The sequence below is a fragment of the Erythrolamprus reginae genome, chromosome 1 (genome assembly GCF_031021105.1).
Source record: "Erythrolamprus reginae isolate rEryReg1 chromosome 1, rEryReg1.hap1, whole genome shotgun sequence".
Classification (NCBI taxonomy): Eukaryota; Metazoa; Chordata; class Lepidosauria; order Squamata; family Dipsadidae; genus Erythrolamprus; species Erythrolamprus reginae.
Genome location: NC_091950.1, coordinates 70866662 through 70883168, shown reverse-complemented (window position 1 = coordinate 70883168; position 16507 = coordinate 70866662). Strand labels below are relative to the sequence as shown.

The 16507-nt window shown below is 38.2% G+C and overlaps 1 protein-coding gene across 4 annotated transcripts in view; it reads right to left on the bottom strand.

Annotated features, from left to right (window-relative positions):
- SLC25A21 (solute carrier family 25 member 21) overlaps positions 1–16507 on the bottom strand; it is a 314802-nt gene that overhangs the window by 229908 nt on the left and 68387 nt on the right. Inside the window, exon 1 of one of the 4 annotated variants that reach the window (XM_070755388.1) lies at positions 7329–7524. The exons of the other annotated variants lie outside the window; for them this stretch is intronic. Within the exon in view, the coding sequence (XP_070611489.1) occupies positions 7329–7347 (19 nt within the window). The 5' untranslated portion in view covers positions 7348–7524. Of the gene's footprint in view, positions 1–7328; positions 7525–16507 lie in introns of those variants that run through there. 4 annotated transcript variants of the gene reach the window in all.

Here is a 16507-nt window from a genome sequence, read left to right as displayed (position 1 = left end):
GATGGAGATGAAGAAGAATTGGTTAAATTAGATATAAAGACTGGCTAGTTTGAATAAAAGGGGGGGGGATCCTACTTGGTAAGTAAAGTTACTGTTTTTCATGAATGCCAACTCAAGAATTCATGGATTGAAATGTAATATGGTTGTAATGTTCATTGTGCTTTTAATTTCAGACAGATTGTCAAATGGAAAAGTGCAACTGGTATTACAGATATGTTGTTGAGCTTTCAAATTTTTCTGTACAAAACCTATGAGGTTTTACTGAACTTTGCATTACAGCTTTTGTATTAATTGCATAATATGATCTATTTGGTAATTTTAATGTTTTTAACAAAGAACTACAGAGAATTATCAAATGTTAAGTACACAATGCAAAACTGGTACTGTTCACTGAAATATTTAACTTTACTATATTTCAAACCAATTCTTTGTTGATGTTAAAATTATCTTTCAAGTGAAGATATGCGAGGGAGCATGTAAATTTATAGAAACATGATTAGATTATTAGAATGAATGTGGCCCAAATTCAAGTCTACCCTTAACCATGAACGTTCATTGGATGATTTTTGACTACAGTGATTCCTCGTTTTTCGCGGGGGATGCGTTCCAAGACCACCAGTGAAAAAATAATTTCCGTGAAGTAGAGGAAAGGTATTTTCTTATGTATTTAATGAGTATTTGGACCTTTAAAACCCACCATTTGCATTAAACAGTCATTCTATAATGTTTCTCAGCTGGAACTACATGTGATATCCTACCAGTTTCTTTAATAGAGTACAGTAGTACTGCAGAAGAATTTTATGAATTTTTAATGGATTTAAAATTTTCAATGGATTTAAGCCCCCTTTGAAAACCCGTGAAGTAGCGAATCCGCAAAAGATGAACCGCAAAGTAGCGAGGGATTACTGTACTAAGTTTTTCTCAGCTCAATTTACCCCATAGGGACAAATTGGAGGTAAAATTAAGATTTTACATAAAATATCGTAAGCTCCTTGAATAATTATACTATATGAATTTACAGACCAATAAAGAAATAAATTCTGTAAATCTAAGTTTCCCCATGGTTTCAGGATAACATCTAGCAAAAGGCATGCATAAGGAACTGTATATGATATCCATTCTGTATATATGCTACTAAATATACATTTCTGAACAACATCCGTCAATAGCTTTGCCAAGAAGATTAGATAGACAGTCAATCTACTTCAGAAAGTTGGAGGAACCATCCGGAACAGGTTGGGGGGGGGCATGGAATGGACATAAGAAAGGGAAATTCTATAATATTATTCTGAATGTAGCCCATAGAAACACCGTGAATAAACTTTTGTTAGAATACAAACACTGCAAGTATCATCTAGATAAGAAATGTAAATGAACAGCAGCTATCTTATTTAGGTCAAATTCTCAGGTCAGATTCGGCTCTTATTTACTGGACCATTCCATTATGTATCTGATGAAGTAGAATCTAGACCAGTGGTTCCCAACCATTTTTTGGCCATGCCCCACCCAAGCATCTCTAAAATCCTGATGCCTCCACCGCATAACGTATAATTATAACTATTCAAAAAGTGAACTACTACATATGCAGTGGAAGCCTAAAAGGCCATTAACTTGGTTTAAACAAGATTCCAATTACCCCCATTAAAAACCAAATCCCCCCCCCCCCGGGAAGTGTGGGCCACATGTTGGGAATCAGGGATCTAGACCATGTAGTAATAAAAAGGCATATTTCCATGCATTGCTGCACTATCAGATTTTCATCATAAGATTCCTTGAATTTGGTTAGGGTTCCTAATTAATAACTTTAGTACCATTGTCATTTAGTGAAGTAAAAACAAGTGTTACATATAATCTTCACTCATAATTTTAAGGAGAGAATGTATTAACAGATTTTTTATTTCAAGAATTTTAAAGGGTCTTTTCAAAGGTCTAATATAAATGCTTCGGTAAAGCACGTTGTGCACAGCATGCTACCTCGCAACTTTACTTCTATGCAAAAGAGGTTTAGCCACATAACACTTTTTATCGTCTAGCAAGCAATGCCAGTATGGAATCCCTCTGTGAGGAAATGGGTGGTTCAAATATGTGATCAATAAATAAATGAAATTTTTCTGGAGATAGTTGTTTACGGCCACCAAGGATATAGCCTGATAATGCCATAGTAACAAGTATACATCACTCATAACATTTGATGTTCTCCTTGGAACTTAAGTTTGAAGTTTGAATTGTTGAACAGGAATAAACCCAAGAGGCACATTTTATGAAGCTCTGTGTAGCTTTTTGATAAAAGCCTTATTTTGATTGGTAGAGAAAGAGAATAAAAGGGAATGTAATTGCAAAACTATTTATTATTTATCCATTCTTTGGAGATTTTACACGTAAATTTGCTTCCACAGTAAGCCAATCTTGTATACCGGTCAGCATAGGAATAAATAAGAATGTCTAAAGCTTATTTGACTGGAATTTGGTTTTAATGGCAACAGGTGGGTCAATTGTTTAGCCTGTACATTTGGCCTCTGTCCTAGAAAGTAGAACACATACAAAACACAACAGTAGCCCTAGAGCACGCTGAGTGGCTCTGATAGTTCAAGCATGCAATTTTATAGCAGCCTGCAAACAAGCCTGGGAATTCAGGGTTAAAAACTAAACTGAAGTTTTGTCTTATACCGTAATGAAAGCTGACCAAGAGAGTAAATCAAATGGATCTCCTAACAAAATGAAAACAGCTGTTTGGCTGAGCTTGTCTCTGATTTAGGTTAGGTAATTATTGCTCTAGTGTGGTTCAAGGTTGTTCTGTGTTACTGAAATAGGATAGCATATGAAAAGCATCCAACTCCTTAATTTACTGTAGCATCAGAAATTCCACTGTACGCCATATAAAAATATCTAGAAATACAATCATCTATGGATATACCTATAGGCTTTTCTAAATGCCACTTTATTTTGCCTTTCAAGACACAATTACACAACACTTACTTATGTCATACTAAGGTAGAATATCTGTTCTAAGGAAATGATAATTTAAGTTTAAAACACTAAGCCATTCCAGTTGCTCAGAGGGGGAGCTGTCTTTTGTATTACATGTAGGTATTATGCATTACATATGGGCAATCGGTTTAAAAAAAAATGCACTCACTGGAGTTTGAAAACTAATGATTAAATATTTACTTTCAAGATTAATTCTGCATTAAAAACAACATTGGCTCCTAGAATTTTGTTTTTAAAGTTTAATATGCAAAGATGCAAAAATTGTCATTTGAACATTGAGAAATTGAGCTTTTACATAAAACAGCTTCATAGTATTCCGTGAAACTGAGTCACTATTACATTTGTTATATTTCTACTAAATTAAAAGAAACCCACAGTTTAAGCGTAATGTTGTCTTGGATCACCCTGAAGTGATATACAGAGTTCTTTAAAGCATCTGAGACTATAATCTAAATATTAAAACTTTACACTCAAGAGTTAGATTTTTAAGTACTTAGATAATTTAGTTTAAAATGGTGTGAAATTAAAAAACTTCATCAAAAAAGTTTGAAAAATCTTCAATATTCTTGCTACTGTTTCTCAAATAGTGGGGCGCCCCCTCCCCTGGGGGGGCGCAGAGCAATGATGACCCTGGGGAAAGTGCTTTTTTTTCCCGTAGGGAGTAGGCATTTTTTGCACCGAACAATAGCACACAGCACAGAGCAGGAGATATGAAGTGCAGATAACAAACCTTTAAGAGACACGATGCAAAAATATTTAACAGGGATGAAAAGAAAGGAGGAGAGAGACAGAGATAATGAGACAAATGTAAGTCTCCTGAAAGCTAAGACCAGAAATTATGACAAAGTATAGGAAGCGCTTGGATTCATTACGACTATGGTGGGAGATATGTTTGCTGGTAACATTTATGTTTACTTGTCTAAAAATGTTGGCAGCGGACAGCATGAAGCCAAATAAATTAAGGCATCACTTAAATACGCCAATCACACTGATAAGCCGCTTGAGGTTTTTTTTAGCAAAAACATGCCAAATATTGCAAACAATCACCCCAGTGGAGAATTTGGTGTGTGTGTGTGAAATGCTTACTTCTTCCTGGTGAGGGACAAAGCAGAAAATAATTGAGAAACAGTGCTTTACAGAAACTCTATCAAGTGCATCAATACCAATATATCCACTTTCATGTAATGGGATAGGCAGTGCAGCTGAATCCATGCTACACTAAGTCTCTCTCTCTATCTATATATATATACACTTCTCAAAAAAATAAAGGAAACACTTAAACAACAGAATATAACTCCAGGTAAATTAAACTTCTGTGCAATCAAACTGTCCACTTAGGAAGCAACACTGATTGACAATCAATTATACATGCTATTGTGTAAATGGAATAGTTGTGCAGATGAAATATTCAATGAGAATATTTCATTCATTCAGATCTAGGATGTGTTATTTGAATGTTCCCTTCATTTTTTTGAGCATAGTGTGTATATAACTCAGTGCTCTATCAACCACAGATAGTATATAGTGTGAGTTAATGTATACACCCAATCAGTTCTGAATGTGTACTCTTCCAAACTGATTTAGAAAAATTACTTTTTGTTATGAGAACAGTATTTTTCTGTGATTCATCCAAGTAGCTTAATTTCCCCCCCAGCTTCCATGAAAGCCTGAAAAAAGAGTTTTTAAAGAGTATTTTAAGAAATCCAGTAATAAAAGATTATGAGACTCTTAAAAGTAGCAACATCTTACTTCTTTCTTTTAGGCTTAAGTGGAATCCTGGAAAAAAAGTTGGGCTGCTTTAATGACTAGCAGAAAAGTACGTGCTTGTGTGAGGTCCAAATCACTTTTTAAAAATTCTTTTTGAAATGTGCACAACCCCTTTAACCCTGATAAAGTAAATAATGGCTTAACACCATTACTGAACCAGGTCGGTAACTTCCCTAAAGCCATGCCTTGTTCATAGTTTGAATGATTAGCTGCTAAAATACACTAAGGTGATCAGGAAACTACAAGTCCAGTTTAAACCGTGGAATATATTGAAGGATTAAATGGTCCAGGCTGCTCCAAAACACAATTCTTTTCCTTTCCAGTATTGTGCATTCTCCCTTTCTTTGATAAATTCAAATAATCCCTACTCAGACAAAACACCAGGAAAAAAAGGGCTGATTTTTCCTTCAACATAATCCTTTAGAAATGTGCCTTCTAACTGTGTGGTGAATTAGCATGTATGTTTTAGATTCCTATAATGCAATTAAGTGTTTCATGGAAAGAAAGAAAAAGATTCCAGCACGCTGTAGGTTATTAAAAGGATCAGACATTAACTCGTACTCAAATTCTCTTGAAATGAATCATAATCGTACTGTTAAATATATACAGGGCTACATTCTACTGTTTTGAAATGGAAACTTAATCTGAACCCCTCTCTGCATGATTCTCAATGTGGGAATGATTCCCAGATCCATGCTATTTAAAAACATCAAGGGGAAAGGGCAAAAATGATGCTCTCACTATCAATTGTCATGGATTAAAGCTCTCAGCCAAACATCCCCAGAAACTCTCGTGCAGCTGAGGAAGGGAAACAGAATTTAGAGGCCCCTTCTAGTGTTCAGAACCGCATCCCCACATGGAGTCAAGGTTAATTGTGACAAGCGCAGCACCCTAGCGCTTCTTCATCCTGGCATCCATTGGATAAAAATGGAAGGAAGAATAGAGTAAGGCAAAACAGGTACCCCATAAAGCTCTATTCTAGTGATGGTGAACCTATGGCATGGGTGCCACAGGTGGTACGCAGAGCCATATCTGCTGGCAGTAAGCTATTGCCCTAGCTCAGCTCCAACGTGCAGGTATGTGCCGGCCAGCTGATTTTTGGTTCACCTCAGGCTGTGGGAGAATATTTTTGACTTCCGGAGAGCCTCTGGGCACCCTCCCCCATCCCCACGTCCTTCCTGGAGTGCCCGTTTCAGCCGACCAGGAAGGATGTCTCAGTGATGTCAAAGCTCCGCCCCTGGAATCCCCTCATGGGATTCCCCACCTCCTTTTTCACCTCCCGACTGGCCGACAGCTCCCCGGCTGTTTGGGAAGGTGACAGCCAGGCAGGGGTGCTTCCCGGCGTTCTCCGGAGCCCAAACCCGAACTTTTGCCAAACTTCCAAGTTTGACGTTCAGTAGAATGCGTGGAAGTGCCACCGCCCAGCTGTCACCTTCAGAAACAGCCGGGGCGCTTCTCGGCAGTCACCCGAACGCCAAACTCAGAAGTTTGGCAAAAGTTCGGGTTCGGGTTTGGGCTCCGGAGAATGCCGGGAAGCGCCCCAGCTTCTCTGGAAGGTGACAGCTGGGCGACGGCGTTTCCTGGCGCTCTCCCAAACCCGAACTTTTGCCAAACCTTTGCAAAAATTCGGGTTCAGGTTCGGTATACCGAACCGCGCAAGGTTTGGTACGAACCCGAACTTTGCGGGTTTGGTTCGCCCAACACTACTTACGATCTTAATTCGTTCTGTGACCAGGTTCTTAAGTAGAAAAGTTTGTAAGAAGAAGCAATTTTTCCCATAGGAATCAATGTAAAAGCAAATAATGCGTGCAATTGGGGAAACCACAGGGAGGGTGGAGGCCCTTTTTCCTCCCAGGAAATTTCTAGAGAGGCCCCATGGAGTCTTCTCCCTGCCTTTTCCAGCCTTGTTTCCTCCCAGGAGATTCCTAGAGAGGCCCCACAGAGGTTTCTCCCCATCTTTTCCGGCCCTGTTTCCTCCCAGGAGATTCCTAGAGAGGCCCCACAGAGGCTTCTCCCTGCCTTTTGTGGTTACAGTTTGGGAGGCTTGGGTTTGTAAGTGGAAAATGGCTTTTGAGAAGAGGCAAAAAGATCTTGAACATCCAGCTCTTATTTAGAAAAGTTCGTAAGAAAAGGCATTCGTAGGTAGAGGTACCACTGTACTTCTCTTCACTGTGAAACTTGCTCAACTAAATTAAATTTCTAAATTCTATGCAGGCCTGAATAAAAAGAGAACAAAATGGCAGGCAGATATACTTCTCAAACTGTAATTCATCCAGACACTGAAGGAGTACACCCTATTATAAATTTAATTACTGTTCATCCCCAAAGTGTAAATCAGACACCAGTATGATTTTAGAGACGATATGATGAATGTTACATTGAAAAAAATGTTGGCAAGGATGCTTTCAAGTACTTATCCTGCTATTTTTCTAAAGAATCATGAAACTTGGCTTACAGATATTACCTTTCTTCTTGGAAACCAATTGGTCAATAGTTTGCTGCTAGAAAATATGTTTTGGCTTAGCTTATTAATAATACATATAAAATAGTACAATAGTATTTTAAAGAAATACCTCTACTAATGAAAACCATCCTGGAGTGCAGAGTGTTCTGCTTTGATCTAGTACATTCAACTTTTAAATCTCCACAAACAATTCATAACTGCGATGCTTGACTGATATCAGATAATTTGGGAGCATCAAACTCTAGTACATAAACTCCTGTTGGTAGTTGAACCTCAAAATATTTAATTCATATCTTTCATTTGCTCAGTTCCATATGCCGATCCAAGTTTTTTTCCTATAAGGGAAAGCGGGGACTACTTAGAACTTCTAAGGGATGCAATTGGATAAAACCAGACATCTTTCATGCAGACAAAGAATGATGGTAACAACAGGAACGTTAGAGGATACTATCTAATTTTTTAAAATTAATTCTGAATTTTTAACCCTAAATCTTTATCAATACCAGATCTGCAACGTAGCTATGTAATCAACATTACAAATAATTTTTTAAATCTCTCTTTATAAATATTTGAAATATATATAAACATACACAAATAAAAAATTATAAAACATTACATATTTGGTGCCTTAGCACAATGGAGGAAAGTTAATATAATTGAAAATAAAAGCAATAAAAAGTAATGCAGCATTTATGACCAAGACTAGACATCTGTTTTTTATCTGAAAAGCAAAGTTCTGCCTGAAAAAGAAAAAAAATGGCATAAAGTTAGAAGTCATATCGGAAAATGCCAAATAAACTTCCAAAGGTTTATGTCATTATTGAAAAAATGGCCCTCTCTATCAAAACATAGCAATGGTGGGATTCAAAAATTTTTACTACTGGATCTGTGGGCATGGCTTAGTGGATGTAACATGGCTTGGTGGGTGTGGCAGGGGAAGGTTTGTTTGTTTTTGATTTATTTATTTATTTATTTATTGATTGATTGATTGATTGATTGATTTCTATGCCGCCCTATTCCTCGGACTCAGGGCGGCTCACAACAAAACAATACATTACATGTAGAAATCTAGAATTTAAAAACATACTAAACCCAATTTCTTTAAAAACCACTCACTTATATTCAGGCAATCAAACATGAATTCATTTGTCAGTTGGGCCTAGAGTTGGTCTTAGCGGCCCCAAGTTTGTCGGCAAAGATGGGTCTTTAGACTCTTGTGGAAAGTGGGGAGGGTGGGGGCAGTGCAAATCTCTGGAGGGAGTTGGTTTCAAAGGGCTGAGGCCACCACAGGGTCCCCTAGGACCCACCAGGCGACATTGTCTAGCTGGCAAGACCTGGAGAAGGCCTACACTGTAGGACCTGACCAGCCGCTGGACACATTTATAGGTTACTGTAAAAATCTCCATTCCCACCCCACTTCCAGGGGGAAAAATACTGTAAAATCGCCATTCCTTCCCCATTCCAGGGGAAGGTTATGGCAAAATCCCCACTTCCTTAGTTTATTTATTCAATTTATTTTTTCAATTTAAGGTTTTTATTTATTGTTTTAATGTTTTATTCTGTATTTTATTCTCACCAAAGGCAATTCTAAGTGGCTTACAGACATTTTATTCAATGTCTGTAAGCCACATAGAGTTGTCTTTGGTGAGATGGGTGAGACACAAGTTTGACAGAGACAGAAACAGACAGGCTAGAATTTTCAAAGATAATCCGTGGAGGAGTTAATTCATAAATCCAGTTTAGATGTGCCTAAGATGTGGCCAGATTTGATCTCAAATTCACAATAACTGCCTTTAAATTGAACGGTAGTGTTAGAAAAAGCTGCAACAATTTGCCAGTAAATGTTGCTGGTTACCTCAATTACACCAGTCTGTGTTGTAATAAACATTTTATAAGTCCAAATAGTTCCACTTCTTGCCATGATAACGAAAGCAAGGAATAATTAACTTTCTTTTATTAGGATTACAGGTCATCCTCATTTAGCAGCTGCCTCATTTAGTGACCGTTTACAGTTATAACAGTGATGACATAACTGTGTTACTAATCCTTACATTTACAACCTTATTCACTCTGTAAGAAAAAATGAAAGCTGAAATAAGATGTTAAGCAAAGTTGTGGTTCCAAAGTTTGTGGAATCTTTTGACAATCATTAAGTGTTCTACCTCATGATTCTTGACAAATCAATATTTTATTTTATGTACACCGAGAGCATATACATCAAAGACAAATTCCTTGTGTGTCCAATCACACTTAGCCAATAAAGAATTCTATTTACTTAGTAACTACAGTATTTCATTTAACCACCAAGTTGCTGGTCCCAATTATGTTTGTTACATAAGGAACACCCAAGGGTGGGCTACTGCCCAGAAGGGGAGGAATGCAGTGAGGTAGTGAAAATGAAGCTCTATCCCAGAGCACCCAATTTGCACTGAAAGATGTTGAAAGAAGATGCAGGGTGTCCTGCATAAGCCACGCCCAGAGTGTGGTAGTAAAGATTTTGGTAGCCCTTCACTGGGAACACCTGTACACTTTGTGCTTTAATATGAGATCTTGGCAGGGCGCAAATTTTCATTCCAATTATTATCTCCACTGTTTACTGGCTTGAACTGTGCAGAGTACCGTAGTCACTTGGCTTAATTTACAGCCAGCAACAACTGTATTATTTACCCAGCTAATTTTCAGAGTCCAAAGACTGACTAAGACTTTTAGGAAACCTTTGGCCAGGCAGAAAATAGTACTCAGAAGAATGTTTTATTATTCTTGTTCCTGTGCAGAAAACTGTTCTTTTACAGCCTAGGTTGAAGGTTTCTAAAAGTGACTATGGAGTGCATTCACTGATACGCAGTACAGTGATACCTCGTCTTACAAACGCCTCGTCATAGAAACTTTTCGAGATACAAACCCGAGATTTAAGATTTTTTTGCCTCTTCTTGCAAACTATTTTCACTTTACAAACCCACCGCCGCCACTGGGATGCCCCGCCTCCGGACTTCCATTGCCAGCGAAGCACCCGTTTTTGCGCTGCTGGGATTCCCCTGAGGCTCCCCTCCATGGGAAACCCCACCTCCGGACTTCCGTGTTTTTGCGATGCTGCAGGGGAATCCCAGCAGGGGAATTCCAGCAGCGCAAAAACGGGCACTTCCCTGGCAACGGAAGTCCGGAGGTGGGATTTCCCAGCAAGGGGAGTCTCAGTGAAATCGCAGCATCGCAAAAACACAGAGGTCTGGAGGTGGGGTTTCGAGGACTTCAGTGTTTTGCGATGTTGCGATTTCACTGATGCTCCCTTCGCTGGGAAACCCCACCTCCGGACTTCTGTTGCCAGCGAAGCACTCATTTTTCCACTTCTGGGATTCCCCTGCAGCATTACAAAAACACGGAAGTCCGGAGGTGGGGTTTCCCATGGAGGGGAGCCTCAGGGGTATGCCAGCCGCACAAAAACGGACGCTTTGGCTGGCAGAAGGGGTGAGTTTGGGGCTTGCAAGCATTAATCGCTTTTCCATTAATTCCTATGGGAAACATTGTTTCATCTTACAAACTTTTCACCTTAAGAACCTTGTCCCGGAACCAATTAAGTTTGTAAGACAAGGTATCACTGTACTGAGATAGGCACTTCGCAGAACAGATGCTTGCAAAGTTCCTCTCTGCCGGTTTTGAATGTAATCTTTAAACAATTAAAATCAAATAAAGTCAAGGAGAACAGGAAGCCTAGTGTTGCAAAAGAGGGTCCCTGTGGAATTAAAACATATCAACACCCCTTCCCCCAAAAGGTGGGCAGGGATGACAGCCCAGGTGGCATTTGATTGATAAAAAATATTCATAAACTGCAAAATAGAAATTCAACATTATCATGCCTCAGACCTGTTAAAAGACTGATTTGGATATATGCAACTCACAAAGGAACACATGACTGAATAATTGTTTTAGTGTCCTATGCCATAGTAGTTTCCTGAGATCATTATTCATCCTGAATGGCAGCACTAAAATGTGCTCCACCAAACTGCATTGCATATGGATGTGTTCATCCTGAGTGGGTGGGCCCAATGGCGTCCCCGGGAATATTTAAATGAGGAATAGCTCCCCAAAGAATCAGAAATTCCATTCATCATATTTGCTTCATGAACTGTTCTTGCACACTCATTTTTTTTAAACATTATGTAGGAATAAACATCAGCGATTTTGATCACTTTTCCAAAAACAAACAAGATCAAAACAATTTGATTTTCTTTTCAGAACTGCAAATGAGGCCGTGTTCTTTATTCCTACACTAGTTATTTCTCTTCCTCCTAGGATTTAAATTAAAATTTAATCATTTCTTAGGGGGGGAAAAAATCACTGTCGCAGAATAGGGAATGATACTTAGGGCAGTTTAGCTGCAGCCATAAACAAATTTACTAGGGAGTCATCCCTGCACACTTAATTTCAAATAAACACTGTTAGAAGAACTTGGAATTTATCATTTTAAAGGCTTTTCAATGTTCAGTTTTCATTCTGACTCTGCTCATCCTTGTCTTGCAGAAGCCTTAAAAAAAAAAACTAGGCAGAAAACGTGGTCAAGCTGGTGTTTGACCTTTGACAAAAGTCTGCCCTCTCTCTGGCTTTTCCTAACAAACTAGGGCCAAGACAATAAGCTGCATTATAGCTATTAGTTAGGTCAATATGTTTCTCCAGGAAGACCTCAAGCTGAAAAGCCAACATGCCTGACAACCACAACCAAGATACCAAAGGTCCAGGCACTAGTCTTTGGAAAACAAATGGAAAAGCACACATGGCCACATCTGGAATCCTAATGGGCCACCAATGGTTCTCAGCTTAAGAAAGAATTACCACTGTTATTTTATCATCCCTAGTGCTAGCTTAGCTGTTTATGTACAGCAATAAATGATTTTTTAAAAACATATTTGGGTCATTATGTCATATACCACCAGCAAGTAGGATTGTTTTATTGTGCTTGGAATAAAAATACACTGCAATACCCAGATGTTGGGAGAGGTTTAAAAACTCTAGCTCTTCTGCCCTCAGTCCTGTCAGCCAAATTTTTTAAAAGTAAATTGAGAACTTTATAAACTGTATGCTCGTCTCATCAGTAACATTTGCAGCAATGTATTTTCACAAAATCCTTTGTCTTACCAGTTGTTAAATTGTTTCAATGATGTTAAAAAAAGATTGAATTAAAAAATTCTGAAAATGATGAAATCTATATTTTAAATTAGTTATAAAATCAGAAAGACATTTTTTTACTTCTGAACTCCAAACAGCTTAGACAGATACCATTAATGATATAGCAAGATAATTACTAAAATGTAAGCAAGATAATTACCAAAATGTAAGCAAATAAAACACAAAAGTTTAAATTTAATCCCACTGTAACCATTATAAAAATGTCAATGTGTCACATGTGCTACTAATATTGAGAATCTTTACAACAACATTAAATGGATAGACTGAAGATCTGTCTTAAAGAATGTTTCCAATATAACATTCACTATCACAAAAGTTTCAATTGCCTTTTTAATCTTGCTCTTTGTACCTCCCAATTTATAATTCTACTGTTTGTCATTTTTATTTGTTTCGTCCTTTCATATACTTGCCCAATACATGTGCAATTCAGCCAGTATACAGGCTTACAGGCAAATAATAAAAAGACACTTGAGTATAATAAAAACTATTGCACCAGAGGCAACTTTAAACTTTCCATAATAAAAAAGTCAGGATTTGTGACCCAGAGTTCAGAAGGGGGGGGGGATCAAGGTTTTGTAGCCTTTCTCAGGCAAAGCAACAAAGAAGGTATGTCCTCTGGATTTAAAACCTAGAACATTTTCAATATACGAAACAATGATGTTTCTGAAAGTTTACAAGAAAGTAGCATAAAAATAACCAGCCATTTATCACCAGGCCCAGCTTTCTCCAATAATGAGAAAGCAAAACATTTTATAGAAATTGAGGGATACAAGATCAGAAATTTTGAGGTTCTGACATGGAAAGTTTTGGGGATGCTACACAAGTCCATGTCTGTGTATTCGGGATTATTTAAACTGTTAGGTAAAGCAGCTCTTTCTGGAACAGTAGCAGAGCAAGGAAAACCTATCTCCCATTAAGAAGATGGGATGTTAAGGATGGGTGGGTAAAATAAGGACCCAGATTGTGGGGACAATATGCTGGCTCTGTTAAAAAGTTCATTGCTAACATGTTGTAAGCCGCCCTGATTCTAAAGAGAAGGGCGGCATTAAAAAAAATTGAATAAATAAATAAACAATAAATAAAATAAATAAATGTTGGGTTAATCTCGGGAATGTCCCTGAATGACAATGAATGCAGCTTATACTTTGTTATTTTTTCCCCACCAGTTACATAATTGCACACCAAGGCAAACCTCTAATTATTTGTGCTGCTGCATTTTGGACCACTTGTAGTTTCTAAATGGTGTTCAAAGGCAGTCTCAAATATAACATGTTGTAATCCGTATGAGTGACCAAGGCATGAATATCAGTAGGAATTCTCAAAGAGCCACGGTGGCACAGTGGTTAGAGTGCAGTAATGCAGGCTACTTCTGTTGAGGACCAGCTGCCAACTATTTAGCAGATCGAATCTCACCAGGCTCAAGGTTAGACTCAGCCTTCCATCCTTCCGAGGTGGGTAAAATGAAGACCCAAATTGTTGGGGGCAATATATGCTGACTCTGTAAACCGCTTAGAGCAGTGTTTTTCAACCAGTGTGCCCTGGCACACTAGTGTGCCGTGAGACATGGTCAGGTGTGCCACGAAGCTCAGAGAGAAAGAAAGCAAGAGAGAGAGAAAGCAAGAGAGAGAGAAAGCAAGAGAGAAAGAAAGCAAGAGAGAAAGAGAACAAGAGAGAAAGAAAGCAAGAGAGAGAGAGAGAACAAGAGAAAGAAAGAGGGAGAGAAAGAGAGAGAAAGAAAGTAAGAGAGAGAAAGAGAGGGAGGGAAGGAGGAAGAGAGAAAGAGCAAAAAAGAGGAAGGGAGGAAGAGAAAGAAAGAAGGATGGAGAGAGAAAGAAAGAAAGAGGAAGGAAGGGAGAGAAAGAGGGAGGGAGAAAGAAATAGAGCGAAGGGGAGGAAGATAATTTTTTTGTCCAAACTTTTTTTAGCCCCCCCCCCCGCCCCCCCGCCCCCGGCTCAATGTGCCCCAGGGTTTCGTAAATGTAAAAAATGTGCCGCGGCTCAAAAAAGGTTGAAAATCACTGGCTTAGAGAGGCTGTAAAGCACTGTGAAGCGGTATATAGGTAAGTCTAAATTCTATTGCTAATTCAGGAATAGGTACAAGTGGCCCAAAATATGGATTTGCTTAAAAATCCAAGTACCTCTTCAGGCAGGAGCTGTATATCCAGGAGCAGGATGAATGATGTTGGATTTCAAGCCTGAAATCCAATTGAAAGGAGTCTAGATAATCCATTTCCTATCGAGATTTCTTAAACTGCAACCAATTTCAACAATCTTTCATCTTGGAGTCAAGGTCAGAAATTGTCAAAATCACTGGGACCAGCAATGACTTCTTAAGAAAGGGGTACACTAACCTTCATTAGAGAAGTCAGTTAGCTGGCCTCCAGGCTGAATTTACCACTAATCTGCTCATTCACACATCACTGGACAGGCCTTGACCAATTAGAAGGAACATAAATTAAATATAAAGGGTGGCAATAATAACAACTCCCTAGGATCTGTGGACATCCTCAGGACCGAGATTTACCATGATCATTGGTATTTATTATATGTCTACCAAATTGGGCAACACTATTTATCATATTATGATAAAACAATAGGTAGCATTTTTTCCAGTAAAAGGAAACAATTTATAAGCAAGTCTCTCCCCATGCCTCCTGCCATATTAGCTGTCTACTTGCAAACTTTAGTTTATCTTACTTTAAGTGTATGTTAATTAACTGCATAACAAAACTACACATAATATCCCAAATCTAGAAATTTGGGTTTAATTGGAATTAATGTAATACTGTGATGTGGGAGCTCTACCTATAAACAATCATTAACTTAGGAAAAAAACTTAGGAGGAAACTGTAGATTGTTAGATGAAGATTTGCAGGGGCCAGAGACAAATGTGAATGGTATTTGCAGCAGTATATACAGATTCCTTGTTTCAATCTATTGTTCTCTCTTCCAGATTTTTTAATTATCTTCTTCATTTCCTTTATCCGACTCATGAAAAATTAAATCTACAGCTCCTTTAAAAAAATTCTGGATGAAGCGGTGAGCTGCGTAAAATCAAAGGACACTGTGAAATGAGTATCACATGAAGAACTACAGTGTTCCTACTCTAAGTCAACAAATGTTCCTACTCGAAGTCAACAGCACGTTTTAATGAAACCAGTAGGACTTACTGTATTTGTACTTATGTGTTTGTTTACTTTTATTGTATAAGTAAACGCATATCATAATTGTATTCTTAACACAACCATGCTTTTTCTGGATTGGAATTAAAATTTGTAGTGTAGCAAATGCAAATTTAGCCAGACAATGTGAGTAAAATGGAAGATTAGATGCTCCAGACCAGTGTTTCCCAACTTTGGCAACTTGAAGATATCTGGACTTCAACTCCCAGAATTCCCCAGCCAGCGAATGCTGGCTGGGGAATTCTGGGAGTTGAAGTCCAAATATCTTCAAGTTGCCAAAGTTGGGAAACACTGCTCCAGATTACTGGATATGTTCCCCTCTTTGTTGTAATGTCCTCTGTCTAACAGATATAGCCTTGAAATCAAATATATTTCTATATTTAATATAAATTCAGTCTTTATATAATTTCCCTTTCTCTGGTCCTTAGATCAGGAAAAGGAGGTATATGAGCAGAGATATGCTCTTCAGCCTCCTAGCGCATTGACATCGCCACTGGATAAGTCCAGGAAACAGTGCTTTCCTAATAGATGTTAACAGCAAATTAACAATTTTTACCAGAAATCGACAAGACCTTAATCTGTTACATGGTGAATTACTTTATCTCTTAACCTCTCATGAGCCAAAGCACTGGCACTAGATATTCCTTTCTCCTGTTGAGCTTGCTAACCAGCTTGCGTTCAACCAATGTCAAATGCCAACTGCTCTTCAATGCCAATATACTCTCAAGCACTAGAAGATGCACTTAGTAACATCAAAGCCATCAAATATCAGCTCTCACAAATTCCTCAAATAATGAATCAAACATGGGACAAAGCAATGTCATTTAATATTTAATAAAGATTCAGATTCAACATTTACAGATAGCAATTGCAGACAGGCAAAATCGTTTTGATTCTACTAATTATCCCTTATTTTATAACATATTTA